General features: G+C 43.6%; 1 protein-coding gene across 1 annotated transcript; it reads left to right on the top strand.

The window, feature by feature from the left end:
- The first annotated feature begins 297 nt into the window (after positions 1–297).
- LOC129865658 (zinc finger protein 239-like) lies at positions 298–7934 on the top strand. The gene is made up of 2 exons (XM_055938604.1): positions 298–825; positions 6324–7934. The coding sequence occupies exons 1-2, from the start codon at positions 525–527 to the stop codon at positions 7178–7180; spliced, it is 1158 nt and encodes a 385-aa protein (XP_055794579.1). The 5' UTR covers positions 298–524; the 3' UTR covers positions 7181–7934.
- Positions 7935–19383: the final 11449 nt, after the last annotated feature.

Here is a 19383-nt window from a genome sequence, read left to right as displayed (position 1 = left end):
AGCAGACTCATCAAACCAACAACCCTGGCGTTGCGTGCGCCATGCTTTACCAACTGTGCGACACGGAACTATTCTACCATTATATATTCAGAATGTACATATTCACATGTAGCTACAGGTCTGCATAGACTTAAGTATTGGCTGTAAGAAGTCAGACAAAACATATTTGCTCATCTTTAAATTAATAAACAATGTAGTGAATATTTTTCTAAACTGTGTTACTCATTCCAGTCAGCTGACGGCGATATGCGTCTTCAGATGGTGACGTCATATCTAGTGGACTACACGACACCGGAAGCTGTTTCAACAACACGGATGCTGACTTATTCAACCACCTCCGTAGCCTGGTATCCAACATACAACCGAAAACATTGAAGCTCTTTGGACCATTATTGATCTCGGTGTTTTTAACACAATCCTCTTTACCTATCTACTATTTAACTTAAGCGTAACTTGTTTGCTCAATTAACACATTTGCTGATTATACTGAACCTAAGCTAATCGTCAATGCTAGCTAGCCCACCATGAGCTCTCCAAGCTACTCTCCTCCTGCTAAAGAAGAGGTCTGCTGGACGGAGAAAGAGGGCCTGTGGCTGAACGTTGTCGTGAAAGAAGAGGGGGAAGAGGAGGATGTTTCCGTAAAAGGAGAGGAAGAAGCTTTCAGAATGAAAGAGGAGGAAGAGGAGGCTATCAGTATCACGTTTAAAGAAGAGGAAGAACCTTTTGGAGTGGAAGAGGAGGCTATCTCAATAAAAGAGGAGGAGGAAGACGTTTGGAGAGATGAAGAGGGAGAGGAAGAGGAGACTGAAGATCTGATTAACACCAGTGAGTACTGTCTTAAAAACACAGCCAGAAACTCTGCAGGTGTTGAACTAATGTGTGGTTTTAAAGCCAAAGGGGCATTGCACTGAAATGTGCTCCTCACCAGAACCCCAAATATAAGCTTGTAAAGCTCCGTTGCGTGTAAACAATGCAAATGTAAACAAACACTGTATTTGACTCAAAACGTATTTAAAACGATCATTTTGATCTCATGGTCGGTCCTTGCATCCACAGCTCTGTCTATGAATTAGAGTTGTTCCATTCCTTCAAGCCCTCCGCTACTCTCCCCTATCTGTTCATTAGGACAGTGGAGACTGAATTAGAGTTGTTCCATTCCTTCAAGCCCTCCGCTACTCTCCCCTATCTGTTCATTAGGACAGTGGAGACTGAATTAGAGTTGTTCCATTCCTTCAAGCCCTCCACTACTCTCCCCTATCTGTTCATTAGGACAGTGGAGACTGAATTAGAGTTGTTCCATTCCTTCAAGCCCTCCGCTACTCTCCCCTATCTGTTCATGAGGACAGTGGAGATATACAACGTTTAAGTACCAAATCAAGTGTTATTGGTCACATACACATGGTTAGCAGATGTTAATGAAATTACATTTTATTTCTTCGGCCTCCTGAGGTTGAAGAGACGCTGTTGCACCTTCTTCACTACACTGTCTGACCATTTCAGTTTGTCTGTGATGTGTACGCCGAGGAACTGAAAAGTTTCCGCCTTCTCCTCTCCCCTCGGCTACACTCCCCTATCTTTTTATTAGGACACTGAAGCGTTTAATGACCAATAACAGGGGAGGTTCACATTTTTTAGATGAGGGGTAAGGCTCTACCTTTCTCACTCATTATTATTCATGATCCATTCATGATTATCCCTAATCGTGTTAGCATCCACATTAATATACAAGTGTTCAGAAACATATTCTATTCTTGTGTGACTCGTATGACACGATACATTATTTACCGTTCATTTCTGTTGGGTACAACATCATCTGAAACGCAACCAAAACAAACTGCAAATGCATCCAACATGTTTGTAGAGTCACAAGCTTGATATAGTTATTATGTTGTAGGAATGTGAGACCAAATACTAAACTTATGACTACTTCAATACACATAGAAGTGAATTTTGGCCAAATACTTATGACGCATTCAAATGTGAGAGACTAGATACATGAAGTAATTTTATTTCTAAATGGTAGAACAGATACCCTGAAAATACCCTCAAATACAAGGTGACGTTCTGTGCTGTCTCATATGAAGCATTTGATCTCATATCTAAAATTCTGGAGTATAGAGTCACTCTTCCCTGTCTGAGTAAATACGTAGGGGAGTATATATCGTTTATTTAAGCAATTAGGCCCGTATACCACAGGTATGTCAAAACATTTATTTTTACTGCTCTAATTACCTTGGTAACCTGTTTTATAATAGCAATAAGGCACCCCGGGGGTTTGTGGTATATGGCCAATATACCACGGCTAAGGGCTGTTCTTAGGCACAGTCCAACTCCCATATTACCTGACCTCTTTACTAACCTGTAAGAGTAGGAGTTACCCTACCCAATCACAGGGATGGATAGCTGGACATTCCAACTGCTGCTACAGACGTAGGAAAAACAGCTGAGGCATTCCATGTCATTTCAGCAACTGATCTCTGAGGAAATGAAGCTAATTGATTAGCCCTTTTGATTTATAAGGATTCACATAATATTCTATAAATATAGTGTCCAACATCCAATTTGGACCAAACTTCTTCCTACCTTTTGAGTAGACATTAGGAATCCAACAACCAGTATATATTTTTTAATAGACAGCTACTATCTATCGACTTAAATTTGGAATAAAAAGGTCCCACGGTTGTGTGAAGTGTTTTTTGGAGAGACAGAAAGGAGAGGGGGACCCTTGTCCTCCATTACTACTGGACTGCTAATATTCACAACCTTTTGGGTTTTTACACTAAAAAATAAATATATATATATTTCAGACAATGACGGCCTAGGAACATTCATGGAGGAGGAAGGACCGGTGTGTTCCTTTATGGAAAATAACTCATGTCAAACATCATCCCTGGTCTCCTTAGTCTGTGCTCCACTACCATCCCTGGTCTCCTTAGTCTGTGCCCCTCCATCCCTGGTCTCCTTAGTCTGTGCTCCACTACCATCCCTGGTCTCCTTAGTCTGTGCTCCACTACCATCCCTGGTCTCCTTAGTCTGTGCTCCACTACCATCCCTGGTCTCCTTAGTCTGTGCTCCACTACCATCCCTGGTCTCCTTAGTCTGTGCTCCACTACCATCCCTGGTCTCCTTAGTCTGTGCTCCACTACCATCCCTGGTCTCCTTAGTCTGTGCTCCACTACCATCCCTGGTCTCCTTAGTCTGTGCTCCACTCCATCCCTGGTCTCCCTAGTCTGTGCCCCTTCCACCCCTCGTCTCCTTAGTCTGTCCCCCTACCATTGAGTAAACAATACCACTCAATCAACCCTATTGTGAAAAGTTCACTCAGGTCTCAGTTTGGGATCCACGTCGGACACAGACAAGCTATCTCATCCATGCCTTTTATTTCCAACCCACTCTTCACGCCCTTCCTCATAGACACAGCCTTCCAGCTATGTTTTCAGAAAGGACTGAAGAGTGGAAAATACCTTTTCCATGAAAGTATATTTACCTCCTTTGAACATCTAGTTAGAGAGCACAGTATACCCCAGACACACTTCCTAATGTACCAACAGATTCACAGTATACCCCAGACACACTTCTTCAGGTACCTGCAGATTCACAGTATACCCCAGACACACTTCTTCAGGTACCAACAGATTCACAGTATACCCCAGACACACTTCCTAATGTACCAACAGATTCACAGTATACCCCAGACACACTTCTTCAGGTACCAACAGATTCACAGTGTACCCCAGACACACTTCTTCAGGTACCAACAGATTCACAGTATACCCCAGACACACTTCCTAATGTACCAACAGATTCACAGTATACCCCAGAAACACTTCTTCAGGTACCAACAGATTCACAGTATACCCCAGACACATGTCTTCGGGTACCTGCAGATTCAGAGTATACCCCAGACACACTTCCTAATGTACCAACAGATTCACAGTATACCCCAGACACACTTCCTAATGTACCAACAGATTCACAGTATACCCCAGACACACTTCCTAATGTACCAACAGATTCACAGTATACCCCAGAAACACTTCCTAATGTACCAACAGATTCACAGTGTACCCCAGACACACTTCTTCAGGTACCAACAGATTCACAGTGTACCCCAGACACACTTCTTCAGGTACCTGCAGATTCACAGTATACCCCAGAAACACTTCTTCAGGTAGACACGGGTTACTACAGTTTAAAGTATTTCATGGCCTACACATTTGCAGGAATAGACTTGCCAGATTGTATCCAGAAATAGTTCCATTCTGCTACTCTACTGGTCATGTCTGACACTAGTTCCATTCTGTTACTCTACTGGTCATGTCTGACACTAGTTCCATTCTGTTACTCTACTGGTCATGTCTGACACTAGTTCCATTCTGTTCCTCTACTGGTCATGTCTGACACTAGTTCCATTCTACTACTCTACTGGTCATGTCTGAGACTAGTTCCATTCTGTTACTCTACTGGTCATGTCTGACACTAGTTCCATTCTGTTCCTCTACTGGTCATGTCTGACACTAGTTCCATTCTGTTACTCTACTGGTCATGTCTGACACTAGTTCCATTCTACTACTCTACTGGTCATGTCTGACACTAGTTCCATTCTGTTACTCTACCGGTCATGTCTGACACTAGTTCCATTCTGTTGCTCTACTGGTCATGTCTGACACTAGTTCCATTCTACTACTCTACTGGTCATGTCTGACACTAGTTCCATTCTACTACTCTACTGGTCATGTCTGACACTAGTTCCATTCTGTTACTCTACTGGTCATGTCTGACACTAGTTCCATTCTGTTACTCTACTGGTCATGTCTGACACTAGTTCCATTCTACTACTCTACTGGTCATGTCTGACACTAGTTCCATTCTACTACTCTACTGGTCATGCCTGACACTAGTTCCATTCTACTACTCTACTGGTCATGTCTGACACTAGTTCCATTCTGTTCCTCCTTCTTTGAGACTGTCTCATAGCTGCGGCTTGGAATATTGCTTCTTCGTCTTTTGTAATGTACACTTAAAATCTATCCTATACTGACTGGGCTATGTATCCAGTAAATGCCTAATAAGTGCATAACAGCAGTCAAGTTTAATAGGGGTTTTTGTTAGGCTACAACATGGTTTCCCAAACTCGGTCCTCTGGACCCCAAGCTTTGATTATTTGAATCAGCTGTGTAGTGTCAGGGGGAAAAAAACAAAATGTGCACCCCTCGGGGTCCCGAGTTTGGGAAACATTGGCCTAGAAGCATTACAGCCACTCTGTGATGACTTGGCACTACAAATCAAATCAAATTTTATTATTCACATTTAGTAAAATGCTAACTTACGAGCCTCTAACCGACAGTGCAGTTTCAAAAAATACGGATAAGTATAAGAGATAAAAGTAACAAGTAAAAAATGACAATATATACAGGGGGGTGCCGGTACAGAGTCAATGTGCGGGGGCACCGGTTAGTTGAGGTAGAATTTACATGTAGGTAGAGTTATTTAAAGTGACTATGCATAGATGACAACAGAGAGTGGCAGTGGTGTGGTGGGGCAATGTGAATAGTCTGGGTAGCCATTTGACTAGATGTTCAGGAATCTTATGGCTTGGGGGTAGAAGCTGTTAAGAAGCCTTTTGGACCTAGACTTGGCGCTCCGGTACCGCTTGCCGTGTGGTAGCAGAGAGAACGGTCTATGCCTAGGGTGGCTGGAGTCTTTGACAATTTTTAGGGCCTTCCTCTGACACCGCCTGGTATAGAGGTCCTGGATGGCAGGAAGCTTGGCCCCGGTGATGTACTGGGCCGTTCGCACTACCCTCTGTAGTGCCCTGCGGTCGGAGGCCGAGCAGTTGCCGTACCAGGTAGTGATGCAACCAGTCAGGATGCTCTCGATGTAGAACCTTTTGAGGATCTGAGGACCCATGCTAAATGTTTTCAGTCTCCTGAGGGGGAATAGGTTTTGTCGTGCCGGCTTCACGACTGTCATGGTGTGCATTTGACCATGTTAGTTTGTTGGTGATGTGGACACCAAGGAACTTGAAGCTCTCAACCTGCTCCTCTTTTTCCTGTAGTCTACAATCATCTCCTTTGTCTTGATCACGTTGAGGGAGAGGTTGTTGTCCTGGCACCACAGCCACTGTGATTTATTTGTATCCCTTATTTTACCAGGTATGTTTACTGAGAACACATTCTCATTTACAGCAACGACCTAGGGAATAGTTACAGGGGAAAAGAATGAGCCAATTGGAAGTTGGGGATGATTCGGTGGCCATGATGGTATGAAGGCCAATTTGGTAGTTTAGTTTTTAAACTAAATAATCTGTTTGTCTTTGACAGGAGAGACACCAGACTCTCACGATGACAGCGGGAAGAGTTCTTCAGGGAAACCAGACCCGGCGACACCCAAACCAACGAGACGACATCAATGCTCCCACTGTGGAAAGAGTTTTCCCTGGTTAAGGGCCCTGAAGCAGCATAAGAAAAAACACTCTGGAGAGAAGCCTTATCGCTGTTCTCAATGTGGAATGACTTTTACCTGGGCAGGAAGCCTATGGGGGCATAAGAGAATACACTCTGGAGAGAAGCCTTACCACTGCTCCCACTGTGGAAAGAGTTTTAGGAAGTTAGGTGACCTGAAGGCGCATGAGAGGACACACACAGGAGAAAAGCCCTACCAATGTTCCCAGTGTGGAAAGAGTTTTAGCCATTCAGGGAGCCTTAAAGACCATGAGAGGAGACACAGACAAGAAAAACCCTACCAATGCTCCCTGTGTGGAAAGAGTTTTATCACGTTAGGGAACCTAAAACAGCATAAAAGGACACACACAGGAGAAAAGCCCTACCAATGCTCCCAGTGTGGAAAGAGTTTTAGCCATTCAGGGAGCCTTAAAGACCATGAGAGGAGACACAGACAAGAAAAACCCTACCAATGCTCCCTGTGTGGAAAGAGTTTTATCAAGTTAGGGGCCCTGAATCGGCATGAGAGGACACACACAGGAGGGGATAAGACGTACCACTGCTCCCTGTGTGAAAAGAGTTTTAACCGGTTAAGACTTCTGAATAAGCATGAAAGAATACATACACAGGAGGAGAAGACATACCGCTGCTCACTGTGTGGAAAGACATTTTCCCAGGCAGAGGACCTGAAAGCACATGAGAGAATAGAGAGGCTGTGTTCTGACTTGTGCTTTTGACTGAGAATTAGTGTTTTTTTGTTTCATGCCACATTAAATCATATTGTTTATGATTAAACCTGTCTATATAATACATATCTGTACTATAACACACACAGGAGAAGAAGACCTTACACTGTTCTCATTGCTTTTGACTGAGAATTCGTTTTTTTTTGTTTTTGAACCCACTGATAGGTTTGGATTTCTAAATGTTAAATATTGTTAATCATCAGTTATACTAGAGACATAAGGGGTGCCATAGTCTGGTTTCTACAACAGAAGTGAATGGTTATGTGTATGGTGGATTCAGTTAAGCTTGGAATTTATTGAGTGAAGGGAGGACGATCACATGTTGGCAGGCACTGATCAGGGTGGCAAACCTGGTCAAGAACTACAGGAAACGTATGATCTCTGTAATTGCAAACAAAGGTTTCTGTACCAAATATTAAGTTCTGCTTTTCTGATGTATCAAATATTTATGTCATGCAATAAAATGCAAATTAATTACTTAAAAATCATACAATGTGAATTTTCTGGATTCTTGTATTAGATTCCGTCTCTCACAGTTGAAGTGTACCTATGATAAAAATGACAGACCTCTACATGCTTTGTAAGTAGGAAAACCTGCAAAATCGGCAGTGTATCAAATACTTGTTCTCCCCACTGTATATAGCTAGTGGCTCATTTGAATAGCATTTTAATAACTGTTTATTTGACTGATTGTGTAGTAGATGTAAAGTTTTGTTTTAAATGAATTAAAAACGAATTAAATTAACATATGTTTCTCTTTGTACGCCTCTAATATAATATTACACTGTATTGAAAGAAATGAACAATAAATATAATATTTTCTTCAAGTGCGTTACCAGGCAATGCCAGTGTGACGTATAGTCTGGTGGACATGACGCTTCTTCACAACAAGGATGTCACTAGTTACCACAGCCAGAAAGGTTAAGTCATTGTCTTGAGGGTCTAGCCTCCTAAAAATATATTAAACAACATAAGGATGTCACTAGTTACCACAGCCAGAAAGGTTAAGTCATTGTCTTGAGGGTCTAGCCTCCTAAAAATATATTAAACAACATAAGGATGAAGTGACTGTCATTATGGTACTCTTTATCGTGCATAAGAAAAAAACAGCTAAATCCAAACAGAAAAACCAAGTGTATTTGTATTTACTATGGATCCCTATTAGCTGCTGCCAAGGCTAGGTAGAAGTCATTAACCAGAGGGAGCTAAAAGGCTAGCTAGCTAGAAGTCATCAACCAGAGGGAGCTAAAAGACTAGCTAGCAGTCATCAACCAGAGGGAGCTAAAAGACTAGCTAGCAGTCATCAACCAGAGGGAGCTAAAAGACTAGCTAGCAGTCATCAACCAGAGGGAGCTAAAAGACTAGCTAGCAGTCATCAACCAGAAGCGCTAAAAGACTAGCTAGCAGTCATCAACCAAGAGGGAGCTAAAAGACTAGCTAGCAGTCATCAACCAGATGGAGCTAAAAGGCTAGCTAGCAGTCATCAACCAGAAGCGCTAAAAGACTAGCTAGCAGTCATCAACCAAGAGGGAGCTAAAAGACTAGCTAGCAGGCATCAACCAAGAGGGAGCTAAAAGACTAGCTAGCAGTCATCAACCAGATGGAGCTAAAAGACTAGCTAGCAGTTATCAACCAGAGGGAGCTAAAAGGCTAGCTAGCTAGCAGTCATCAACCAGAGGGAGCTAAAATACTAGCTAGTTGTCATCAACCAGAGGAGCTAAAAGACTAGCTAGCAGTCATCAACCAGAGGGAGCTAAAAGACTAGCTAGCAGTCATCAACCAGAGGGAGATAAAAGACTAGCTAGCAGTCATCAACCAAGAGGGAGCTAAAAGACTAGCTAGCAGTCATCAACCAGAGGGAGCTAAAATACTAGCTAGCAGTTATCAACCAGAGGGAGCAAAAAGACTAGCTAGCAGTCATCAACCAGAGGGAGATAAAAGACTAGCTAGCAGTCATCAACCAGATGGAGCTAAAAGACTAGCTAGCAGTTATCAACCAAAGGGAGCTAAAAGGCTAGCTAGCTAGCAGTCATCAACCAGAGGGAGCTAAAATACTAGCTAGCAGTCATCAACCAGAGGAGCTAAAAGACTAGCTAGCAGTCATCAACCAGAGGAGCTAAAAGACTAGCTAGCAGTCATCAACCAGAGGGAGCTAAAAGACTAGCTAGCAGTCATCAACCAGAGGGAGATAAAAGACTAGCTAGCAGTCATCAACCAAGAGGGAGCTAAAAGACTAGCTAGCAGTCATCAACCAGAGGGAGCTAAAAGACTAGCTAGCAGTTATCAACCAGAGGGAGCAAAAAGACTAGCTAGCAGTCATCAACCAGAGGGAGCAAAAAGGTAAGCTAGCTAGCAGTCATCAACCAAGAGGGAGCTAAAAGACTAGCTAGCAGTTATCAACCAGAGGGAGGTAAAAGGCTAGCTAGCTAGCAGTCATCAACCAGAGGGAGCTAAAAGACCAGCTAGCAGTCATCAACCAGAGGGAGCAAAAAGGCAAGCTAGCTAGCAGTCATCAACCAGAGGGAGCAAAAAGACTAGCTAGCAGTCATCAACCAGAGGAGGTAAAAGGCTAGCTAGCAGTCATCAACCAGAGGGAGCTAAAAGGCAAGCTAGCTAGCAGTCATCAACCACAGGGAGCTAAAATACTAGCTAGCAGTCATCAACCAGAGGGAGCTAAAAGGCAAGCTAGCTAGCAGTCATCAACCAGAGGGAGCTAAAATACTAGCTAGCAGTCATCAACCAGAGGGAGCTAAAAGGCAAGCTAGCTAGCAGTCATCAACCAGAGGGAGCTAAAATACTAGCTAGCAGTTATCAACCAGAGGGAGCTAAAAGACTAGCTAGCAGTCATCAACCAGAGGGAGCTAAAAGACTAGCTTGTAGTCATCAACCAGAGGGAGCAAAAAGGCAAGCTAGCTAGCAGTCATCAACCAGAGGAGCTAAAAGACTAGCTAGCAGTCATCAACCAGTGCGGAGCTAAAAGGCTAGCTAGCAGTCATCAACCAGAGGAGCTAAAAGACTAGCTAGCAGTCATCAACCAAGAGGGAGCTAAAAGACTAGCTAGCAGTCATCAACCAGAGGGAGCTAAAAGGCAAGCTAGCTAGCAGTCATCAACCAGAGGAGCTAAAAGACTAGCTAGCAGTCATCAACCAAGAGGGCGCTAAAAGACTAGCTAGCAGTTATCAACCAGAGGGAGGTAAAAGGCAAGCTAGCTAGCAGTCATCAACCAGAGGGAGCTAAAAGACCAGCTAGCAGTCATCAACGAGAGGGAGCAAAAAGGCAAGCTAGCTAGCAGTCATCAACCACAGGGAGCTAAAATACTAGCTAGCAGTCATCAACCAGAGGAGCTAAAAGACTAGCTAGCAGTCATCAACCAGAGCGGAGCCAGACAAGAGACACTTATTTTGCTTTCACAACAAACACGTATTTTGTTAACTAGTCATTACATTATGAAATGGTAGAACCTACTGCAGCCAACTAGCTAACCATGTGATTGTTTCTCTGTGACCAAAACATGACGTTTTATTTTGCTGATATGGGAATGAATACACAGGAAGCATATCAAACTGGGATAATGTTTTAGGTTACACCCGAATATGATGTAAAAATATATATATAAAAAATTGCAGATGTGTAATCAGTGGTGGGAAAAGTATCCAAGTATCATACTTAAGTAAAGATACTTTAATAGAAAGGTACTCAAGTAAAAGTCTAAAAAGTATTTGGTTTTAAATATACTTAAGGATCAAAAAGTACATGTTATTGATAAAATATTCTTAAGTATAAATCATTTCACATTCCTTATATTAAGCAAACCAGACGGCATGATTTCATGCAGGGGCACACTTAAACACTAAGACATAATTTACAAACAAAGCATTTGTGTTTAGTGAGTCTGCCAGATGAGGCAATAGGGATGACCAGGGATGTTCTCTTGATAAGTGTGTAAATTAGTCAATTTTCCTGTCCTGCTAAGCATTTAAAAATGTAACTAGTACTTTTGGGTGTCAGGGAAAATGTATGGAATAAAACGTACATAATTTTCTTTAGGAATGTACTGAAGTAAAAGTAAAAGTTGTCAAAAATAAGAATAGTAAAGTACAGACCCCAAAAAACAACTTAAGTAGAACTTTCAAGTATTTTTTTTACCTAAGTACTTAACACCACTGTGTGTAGCAGAAGTAAAATATGTGTTGCTTGTATACTCATTACAAATCTGCACTAATCAATCAACTCCCCCACTCCAGTCCGCAGACGGCGATGTGCGTCTTTCAGGCGTTGCTACCAGCGTGACGTATAATCTAGTGGACGGGACGGGAAGTTTCTTCAACAATAGCTTGTCAGCCACCTCCGTAGCTTGTTAGCCAATATAGCCGAAACGTATTAGCTCTTTAGACTATATTGGTCCCTGTGTTTTAAACATACTTATTTCGTATAGCTAGTTTCCCCATTTAATTAAATATATGCGTTAAGTTAGTAGCTAGCTGGATTGCTAAATTAGCTTAGAACCAGGCTAGTCGTTAATGCTAACTAGCTAACATCCCCGACCATGAGCTCACTATTCTACTCTCCTCCAGCTAAACAAGAGGGGATCTGCTGGACGGAGAAAGAAGCTCTGGGACTGAACATTGTCGTGAAAGAAGAAGCGGAGGATATTACAGTAAAAGGAGAGGAAGAAGCTTTCAGAATGAAAGAGGAGGAAGAGGAGGCTATCAGTATCACGTTTAAAGAAGAGAAGAACGTTACAGTGAAAGACGAGAAAGAACCTTTTAGAGTGAAAGATGAAGAGGGGATAGAGGCTGTCACAGTGGATGAAGAGGAGGTAGAAGCTTTCAGAATGAAAAGGGAGGAAGAGGAGGATGTAACATTGAAAGAAGAAGAAGAAGAGGAGGAGGATGTTATAGTGAAAGAAGAGAAAGAACCCTTTGTAGTGGAAGAGGAGGCTATCTTAAGAAAAGAGGAGGAGGACGTTTTGGAAGAGGAAGAGGAGACTGAAGATCTGATTAACACCAGTGAGTACCGTCTTAAAAGCAGGGTCACAAACTGCCCTTGTTGAGTTAATGTATCGTTTTAATATATGACTCTTGGCCTCGCCGTTGATTCTGGGAGAATATAACTTATAAATGTCCACTGAACTTAGTTCAACTGTTGTACTCCATCAGAACCCAAAATATAAGCTTGTTTTACTCCATTGTTTGTAAACAATATAATTGTAAATGAACACCATATCCTCAAAACATGGAGGTAGTTCCATTTGTATTTATTGAGGATCCCTTTTAGGTTGTGCGTTACAGCAGCTACTCTTCCTGGGGTTTATTATGGACCCCCATTAGTTCCTGCCAAGGCAGCAGCTACTCTTCCTGGGGTTTATTATGGATCCCCATTAGTTCCTGCCAAGGCAGCAGCTACTCTTCCTGGGGTTTATTATGGATCCCCATTAGTTCCTGCCAAGGCATCAGCTACTCTTCCTGGGGTTTATTATGGATCCCCATTAGTTCCTGCCAAGGCAGCAGCTACTCTTCCTGGGGTTTATTATGGATCCCCATTAGTTCCTGTCAAGGCAGCAGCTACTCTTCCTGGGGTTTATTATGGATCCCCATTAGTTCCTGCCAAGGCAGCAGCTACTCTTGCTGGGGTTTATTATGGATCCCCATTAGTTCCTGCCAAGGCAGCAGCTACTCTTCCTGGGGTCCAGCAACATTAAGGCAGCTATATATGATTTAAAATATATTACATGACATTACATTTCATAACGCTTTTCACAACACATTAAGTGTGTTCCATCAGGCTACTACTCTACCACCACATATCTACAATACATAGTCCATGTGTAGGTGTGTAGAGTGTGCGTCTTATCATGTGTATGCATGTGTCTATGTGTCTCTTCGCAGTCCCCACTGTTCCATAAGGTGTATTTTTATCAGGTTTCTTACCCAAATCTGATTCAATTGTACTTGCATCAGTTACATGATTTGGAATAGAGTTCCATGTAGTCATGGCTCTATGTAGTACTGTGTGCCTCCCATAGTCTGTTCTGTACTTGGGGATTTTAAAGAGACCTCTGGTGGCATGGCTTGTGGGGTGGGCATGGGTGTCTGAGCTGTGTGCCAGTAGTTCAGACAGACAGCTCGGTACATTCAGCTTGTCAACACTTCTTACAAAAACAAGTAGTGATGAAGTCAATCTCTCCTCCACTTTTAGCCAGGAGAGATTGACATGCATATCATTAATGTTAGCTCTCCGTGTACATCCAAGGGCCAGCTGTGCCGCCCTGTTCTGAGCCAATTTAAATTTTCCTAAGTCCCTCTTTCTGGCACCTGACCACACGACTGAACAGTCGTCCAGGTGCGACAAAACTAGAGCCTGTAGGACCTGCCTTGTTAAGTGTGTTGTTAAGAAGGCAGAGCAGTGCTTTATTATGGACAGACTTCTCCCCATCTTAGCTACTGTTGTATCAACATGTTTTGACCATGACAGTTTACAATTCAGGGTTACTGATAACCTGAACCAGGTTGCAGGCACTGGTTACAGTTTGAGGCTTTTTCTCGAGTGGGCAGCTTGTTGATATCGAAGTGTTGAAGTCAATATTTAAATCACCAAGAAAATATACCTCTCTGTTAATATCACATACATTATCAAGCATTATTAGCCAGTAAAATACTACTTGGTTCTAAAAATACTTAAGTATCAAAAGTAAATGGAATTGCTAAAATATACGTAACTATCAACAGTAAAAGTATTAAGCAAACCAGACGGCATAATTTTCTTGTTTTACAATTGTACAGATAGGCAGGGGCACACTCCGACACTCGGACATCATTTACAAACGAAGCATGTGTTTAGTGAGTCCTCCAGATCATAGGCAGTAGGGATGCCCACGTGTTCTCTTGATAAGGGTGTGAATTGGAGCACTTTCCTGGCCTGCTAAGCGTTCAAAATGTAACGAGTACTTTTGGGTGTGAGGGGAAATGTATGATGTAAAAAGCACATTATTTTCTTCAGGAATGTAAATGAAGTAAAAGTCAAATTTGCCCCAAAAATAAATAGTAAAGTACAGATGCCCCCAAAAAGTACTTAAGTAGTACTTTGAAGTATTCTTTACTTAAGTACTTTACACCACTGGTTAGAGGGACATAAATTAGGTTACTTATATTTAGTCTGCCAACGTCCCCTGGGATAATGTACATTTGCTGAAGCATTATGACAACTCAGTGACACAACGGTAGATGATGACACAATGGTAGATGATGACACAATGGTAGATGATGACACAATGGTAGATGATGACACAATGGTAGATGATGACACAATGGTAGATGATGACACAATGGTAGATGATGACACAATGGTAGATGATGACACAATGGTAGATGATGACACAACGGTAGATGATGACACAACGGTGGATGATGACACAACGGTGGATGATGACACAATGGTAGATGATGACACAATGGTAGATGATGACACAATAAGGATATACTGCAGATACCCCACCAGGCCTAAAGATAAGCCCTAAGGATATACTGCAGATACCCGACCAGGCCTAAAGATAAGCCCTAAGATATACTGCAGATACCCGACCAGGCCTAAAGATAAGCACTAAGATATACTGCAGATACCAGGCCTAAAGATAAGCCCTAAGATATACTGCAGATACCCGACCAGGCCTAAAGATAAGCCCTAAGATATACTGCAGATACCCGACCAGGCCTAAAGATAAGCCCTAAGGATATACTGCAGATACCCGACCAGGCCTAAAGATAAGCCCTAAGATATACTGCAGATACCCGACCAGGCCTAAAGATAAGCCCTAAGATATACTTCAGATATCCGACCAGGCCTAAAGATAAGCCCTAAGATATACTGCAGATACAAGGCCTAAAGATAAGCCCTAAGATACACTGCAGATACCAGGCCTAAAGATAAGCCCTAAGGATATACTGCAGATACCCGACCAGGCCTAAAGATAAGCCATAAGATATACTGCAGACACCCGACCAGGCCTAAAGATAAGCCCTAAGATATACTGCAGATACCCGACCAGGCCTAAAGATAAGCCCTAAGGATATACTGCAGATACCCGACCAGGCCTAAAGATAAGCCCTAAGATATACTGCAGATACCCGACCAGGCCTAAAGATAAGCCCTAAGATATACTGCAGATACCCGACCAGGCCTAAAGATAAGCCCTAAGATATACTGCAGATACCCGACCAGGCCTAAAGATAAGCCCTAAGATATACTGCAGATACCCGACCAGGCCTAAAGATAAGCCCTAAGATATACTGCAGATACCCGACCAGGCCTAAAGATAAGCCCTAAGATACACTGCAGATACCCGACCAGGCCTAAAGATAAGCCCTAAGATATACTGCAGATACCCGACCAGGCCTAAAGATAAGCCCTAAGATATACTGCAGATACCCGACCAGGCCTAAAGATAAGCCCTAAGATATACTGCAGATACCCGACCAGGCCTAAAGATAAGCCCTAGGATATACTGCAGATACCCGACCAGGCCTAAAGATAAGCCCTAAGATATACTGCAGATACCCGACCAGGCCTAAAGATAAGCCATAAGATATACTGCAGACACCCGACCAGGCCTAAAGATAAGCCCTAAGATATACTGCAGATACCCGACCAGGCCTAAAGATAAGCCCTAAGGATATACTGCAGATACCCGACCAGGCCTAAAGATAAGCCCTAAGGATATACTGCAGATACCCGACCAGGCCTAAAGATAAGCCCTAAGATATACTGCAGATACCCGACCAGGCCTAAAGATAAGCCCTAAGATATACTGCAGATACCCGACCAGGCCTAAAGATAAGCCCTAAGATATACTGCAGATACCCAACCAGGCCTAAAGATAAGCCCTAAGGATATACTGCAGATACCCGACCAGGCCTAAAGATAAGCCCTAAGATATACTGCAGATACCCGACCAGGCCTAAAGATAAGCCCTAAGATATACTGCAGATACCCGACCAGGCCTAAAGATAAGCCCTAAGATATACTGCAGATACCCGACCAGGCCTAAAGATAAGCCCTAAGGATATACTGCAGATACCCGACCAGGCCTAAAGATAAGCCCTAAGATACACTGCAGATACCCGACCAGTCCTAAAGATAAGCCCTAAGGATATACTGCAGATACCCGACCAGGCCTAAAGATAAGCCCTAAGATATACTGCAGATACCCGACCAGGCCTAAAGATAAGCCCTAAGATATACTGCAGATACCCGACCAGGCCTAAAGATAAGCCCTAAGGATATACTGCAGATACCCGACCAGGCCTAAAGATAAGCCGTAAAACTACACGCAGTAAAAATAAGAAACAAGAAGCAACATTTTTTGATAGATGAGCTTTTGAATAAATGTAAAACATTTTGGGGGAAGGATTTTATTTTTTTTATTTTTTTTAACTAGGCTACCTGCCACCCCAATAAACCATTTAAACTATTTATTTTCAGTATTTTAATAAATGTGAATATTTTTTGCAACTTTTTTTGTAAATACCTGCAGTCAAATTGTCAGGTTTCATACACATTTTGACAGGCAAGTCAGTTAAGAACAAATTCTTATTTACAATGTCGGCCTACCGGGGAACAGTGGGTTAACTTCCTTGTTCAGGGGCAGAACGACAGATTTTTACCTTGTCAGCTCGGGGATTCGATCCAGCAAACTTTCGGTTACGAGCCAGCTCTAACCACTAGGCTACCTGCCGCCCCAATACCCGTTGAAACTATTTATTTTCAGTATTTCAATAAATGTTAATATTTTTAGCTACTTTTTTAGTAAATACCTGCAGTCAAATCGTTCAGGTTTCATACACATTTTGACAGTTGGAATTTCATGACATCTCCATGACTTTTAACGTAATTTCCATGACCAACAATTTGCAGCGTCTCTATGTATGTTATGAAAAGTAAGAGTGGTATCGACACCATGGGAGGATGCTCTCTCTCTATGTATGTTATGAACAGTAAGAGTGGTATCGACACCATGGGAGGATGCTCTCTCTCTATGTATGTTATGAACAGTAAGAGTGGTATCGACACCATGGGAGGATGCTCTCTCTCTATGTATGTTATGAAAAGTAAGAGTGGTATCGACACCATGGGAGGCTGATCTCTCTCTATGTATGTTATGAAAAGTAAGAGTGGTATCGACACCATGGGAGGCTTCTCGCTCTCTATGTATGTTATGAAAAGTAAGCATGACGTAGTAAGGACACCATGGGAGGCTGCTCTCTGATCCCATATACCAGCTCATTAAATATATCAAAGGTCCTTGTAGAATGTTGCGTTTATATTTTTAGTTCAGTATTATTAGAGTGCTCCGGATTTACATTTACTACGTTACGTCTCCCAGGTCAACGGCCTGGTGTAGGATCCTTTAGGGCCAAAGTAGTGGGATGGCCTGGTGTAGGATCCTTTAGGGATGGCCTGGTGTTGGATCGTTTAGGGCCAAAGTAGTGGGATGGCCTGGTGTAGGATCCTTTAGGGCCAAAGTAGTGGGATGGCCTGGTGTAGGATCGTTTAGGGATGGCCTGGTAGTGGGAGGGATGGCCTGTTGGATCGTTTAGGGCCAAAGTAGTGGGATGGCCTGGTGTAGGATCGTTTAGGGCCAAAGTAGTGGGATGGCCTGGTGTAGGATCCTTTAGGGCCAGAGTAGTGGGATGGGCTGGTGGGTTTTGGGGGAAAGTGTATAGGTACAGGGTTAGATGGTAGATCGTGTATAAGTACAGGGTTAGCAATACAACATCTAGTCTGACGAAAAGTCACATGAACCTGAATAAGGGTTCAACGATATGGCCGTTTTGATAGTGAGAGCGTGACCTTGCCCTCTAGTTCAACAACTGCAGTGTGAGTTTCTGTTTTAAGACAGTACTTACTGGGGTTAATCAAATGTCCAATATCCTCCTCTTCTTCTTCCAATATGACAGTTACCTCTCCCTCCTCCTTCTCTTCCTTCACTGCAACAGCCTCATCCTCTATTTGTTTTACTGTGACATCCTCTTCCTCCTCTTCTTTCACAACAACGTTCAGCCACAGACCCTCTTTCTCCGTCCAGTAGACCTCCTCTTCTTTAGCAGGAGGAGAGTAGCTTAGTGAACTCATGGTCGGGGATGTTAGCTAACAGTTAGCTAGCTAGGCCTCCACCACACAGCCTGATGACACTGCACCAGCCTACCAGTCTGCTCCAGCCCAGGTCAGAATACCAGCCTCCCAGTCTGCTCCAGCACAGTGTGCTCCAGCCAAGGTCAGAATACCAGCCTCTCAGTCTGCTCCAACACAGTGTGCTCCAGCCCAGGTCAGAATACCAGCCTCCCAGTCTGCTCCAGCCCAGGTCAGAATACCAGCCTCTCAGTCTGCTCCAGCCCAGGTCAGCCAACCAGCCTCTCAGTCTGCTCCAACACAATGTGCTCCAGCCCAGGTCAGAATACCAGCCTCCCAGTCTGCTCCAGCCCAGGTCAGAATACCAGCCTCCCAGTCTTCTCCAGCCCAGGTCAGAATACCAGCCTCTCAGTCTGCTCCAGCCCAGGTCAGCCAACCAGCCTCTCAGTCTGCTCCAAGACAGTGTGCTCCAGCCCAGGTCAGAATACCAGCCTCCCAGTCTGCTCCAGCCCAGGTCAGATTACCAGCCTCCCAGTCTTCTCCAGCCCAGATCAGAATACCAGCCTCTCAGTCTGCTCCAGCACAGGTCAACTTACCAGCCTCTCAGTCTGCTCCAGCACAGGTCAACTTACCAGCCTCTCAGTCTGCTCCAGCACAGGTCAACTTACCAGCCTCTCAGTCTGCTCCAGCACAGTGTGCTCCAGCCCATGTCAGAATACCAGCCTCCCAGTCTGCTCCAGCACAGGTCAGAATACCAGCCTCCCAGTCTGCTCCACCCAGATAGTCACCCACAACTGCAATCCTTATTGATTCAAATGGGAAGTTCTTAGGGAGGGAGAGGGAGTGAAAAGGTAGAGAGGCGGAGAGAGGGAGTGAAAAGGGAGAGAGGCGGAGAGAGGGAGTGAAAAGGGAGAGAGGCGGAGAGAGGGGGTGAAAAGGGAGAGAGGTGGAGAGAGGGAGTGAAAAGGGAGAGAGGGAGTGAAAAGGGAGAGAGGCGGAGAGAGGGAGTGAAAAGGGAGGGAGGCGGAGAGAGGGGAGTGAAAAGGGAGAGAGGCGGAGAGAGGGGAGTG

This window comes from Salvelinus fontinalis, chromosome 11, assembly GCF_029448725.1.
Source record: "Salvelinus fontinalis isolate EN_2023a chromosome 11, ASM2944872v1, whole genome shotgun sequence".
In the NCBI taxonomy this organism is placed as follows: Eukaryota; Metazoa; Chordata; class Actinopteri; order Salmoniformes; family Salmonidae; genus Salvelinus; species Salvelinus fontinalis.
This window is presented reverse-complemented; position numbering and strand designations above follow the sequence as displayed.

What these genes read in the sequence shown, in the direction of transcription:
- LOC129865658 (XM_055938604.1), top strand. Translation starts at nt 525, where the DNA reads ATGAGCTCTCCAAGCTACTCTCCTCCTGCTAAAGAAGAGGTCTGCTGG. An exon ending in TGAAGATCTGATTAACACCA is followed by an intron (nt 826 to 6,323) that starts GTGAGTACTGTC and finishes TGTCTTTGACAG; the next exon opens with GAGAGACACCAGACTCTCAC.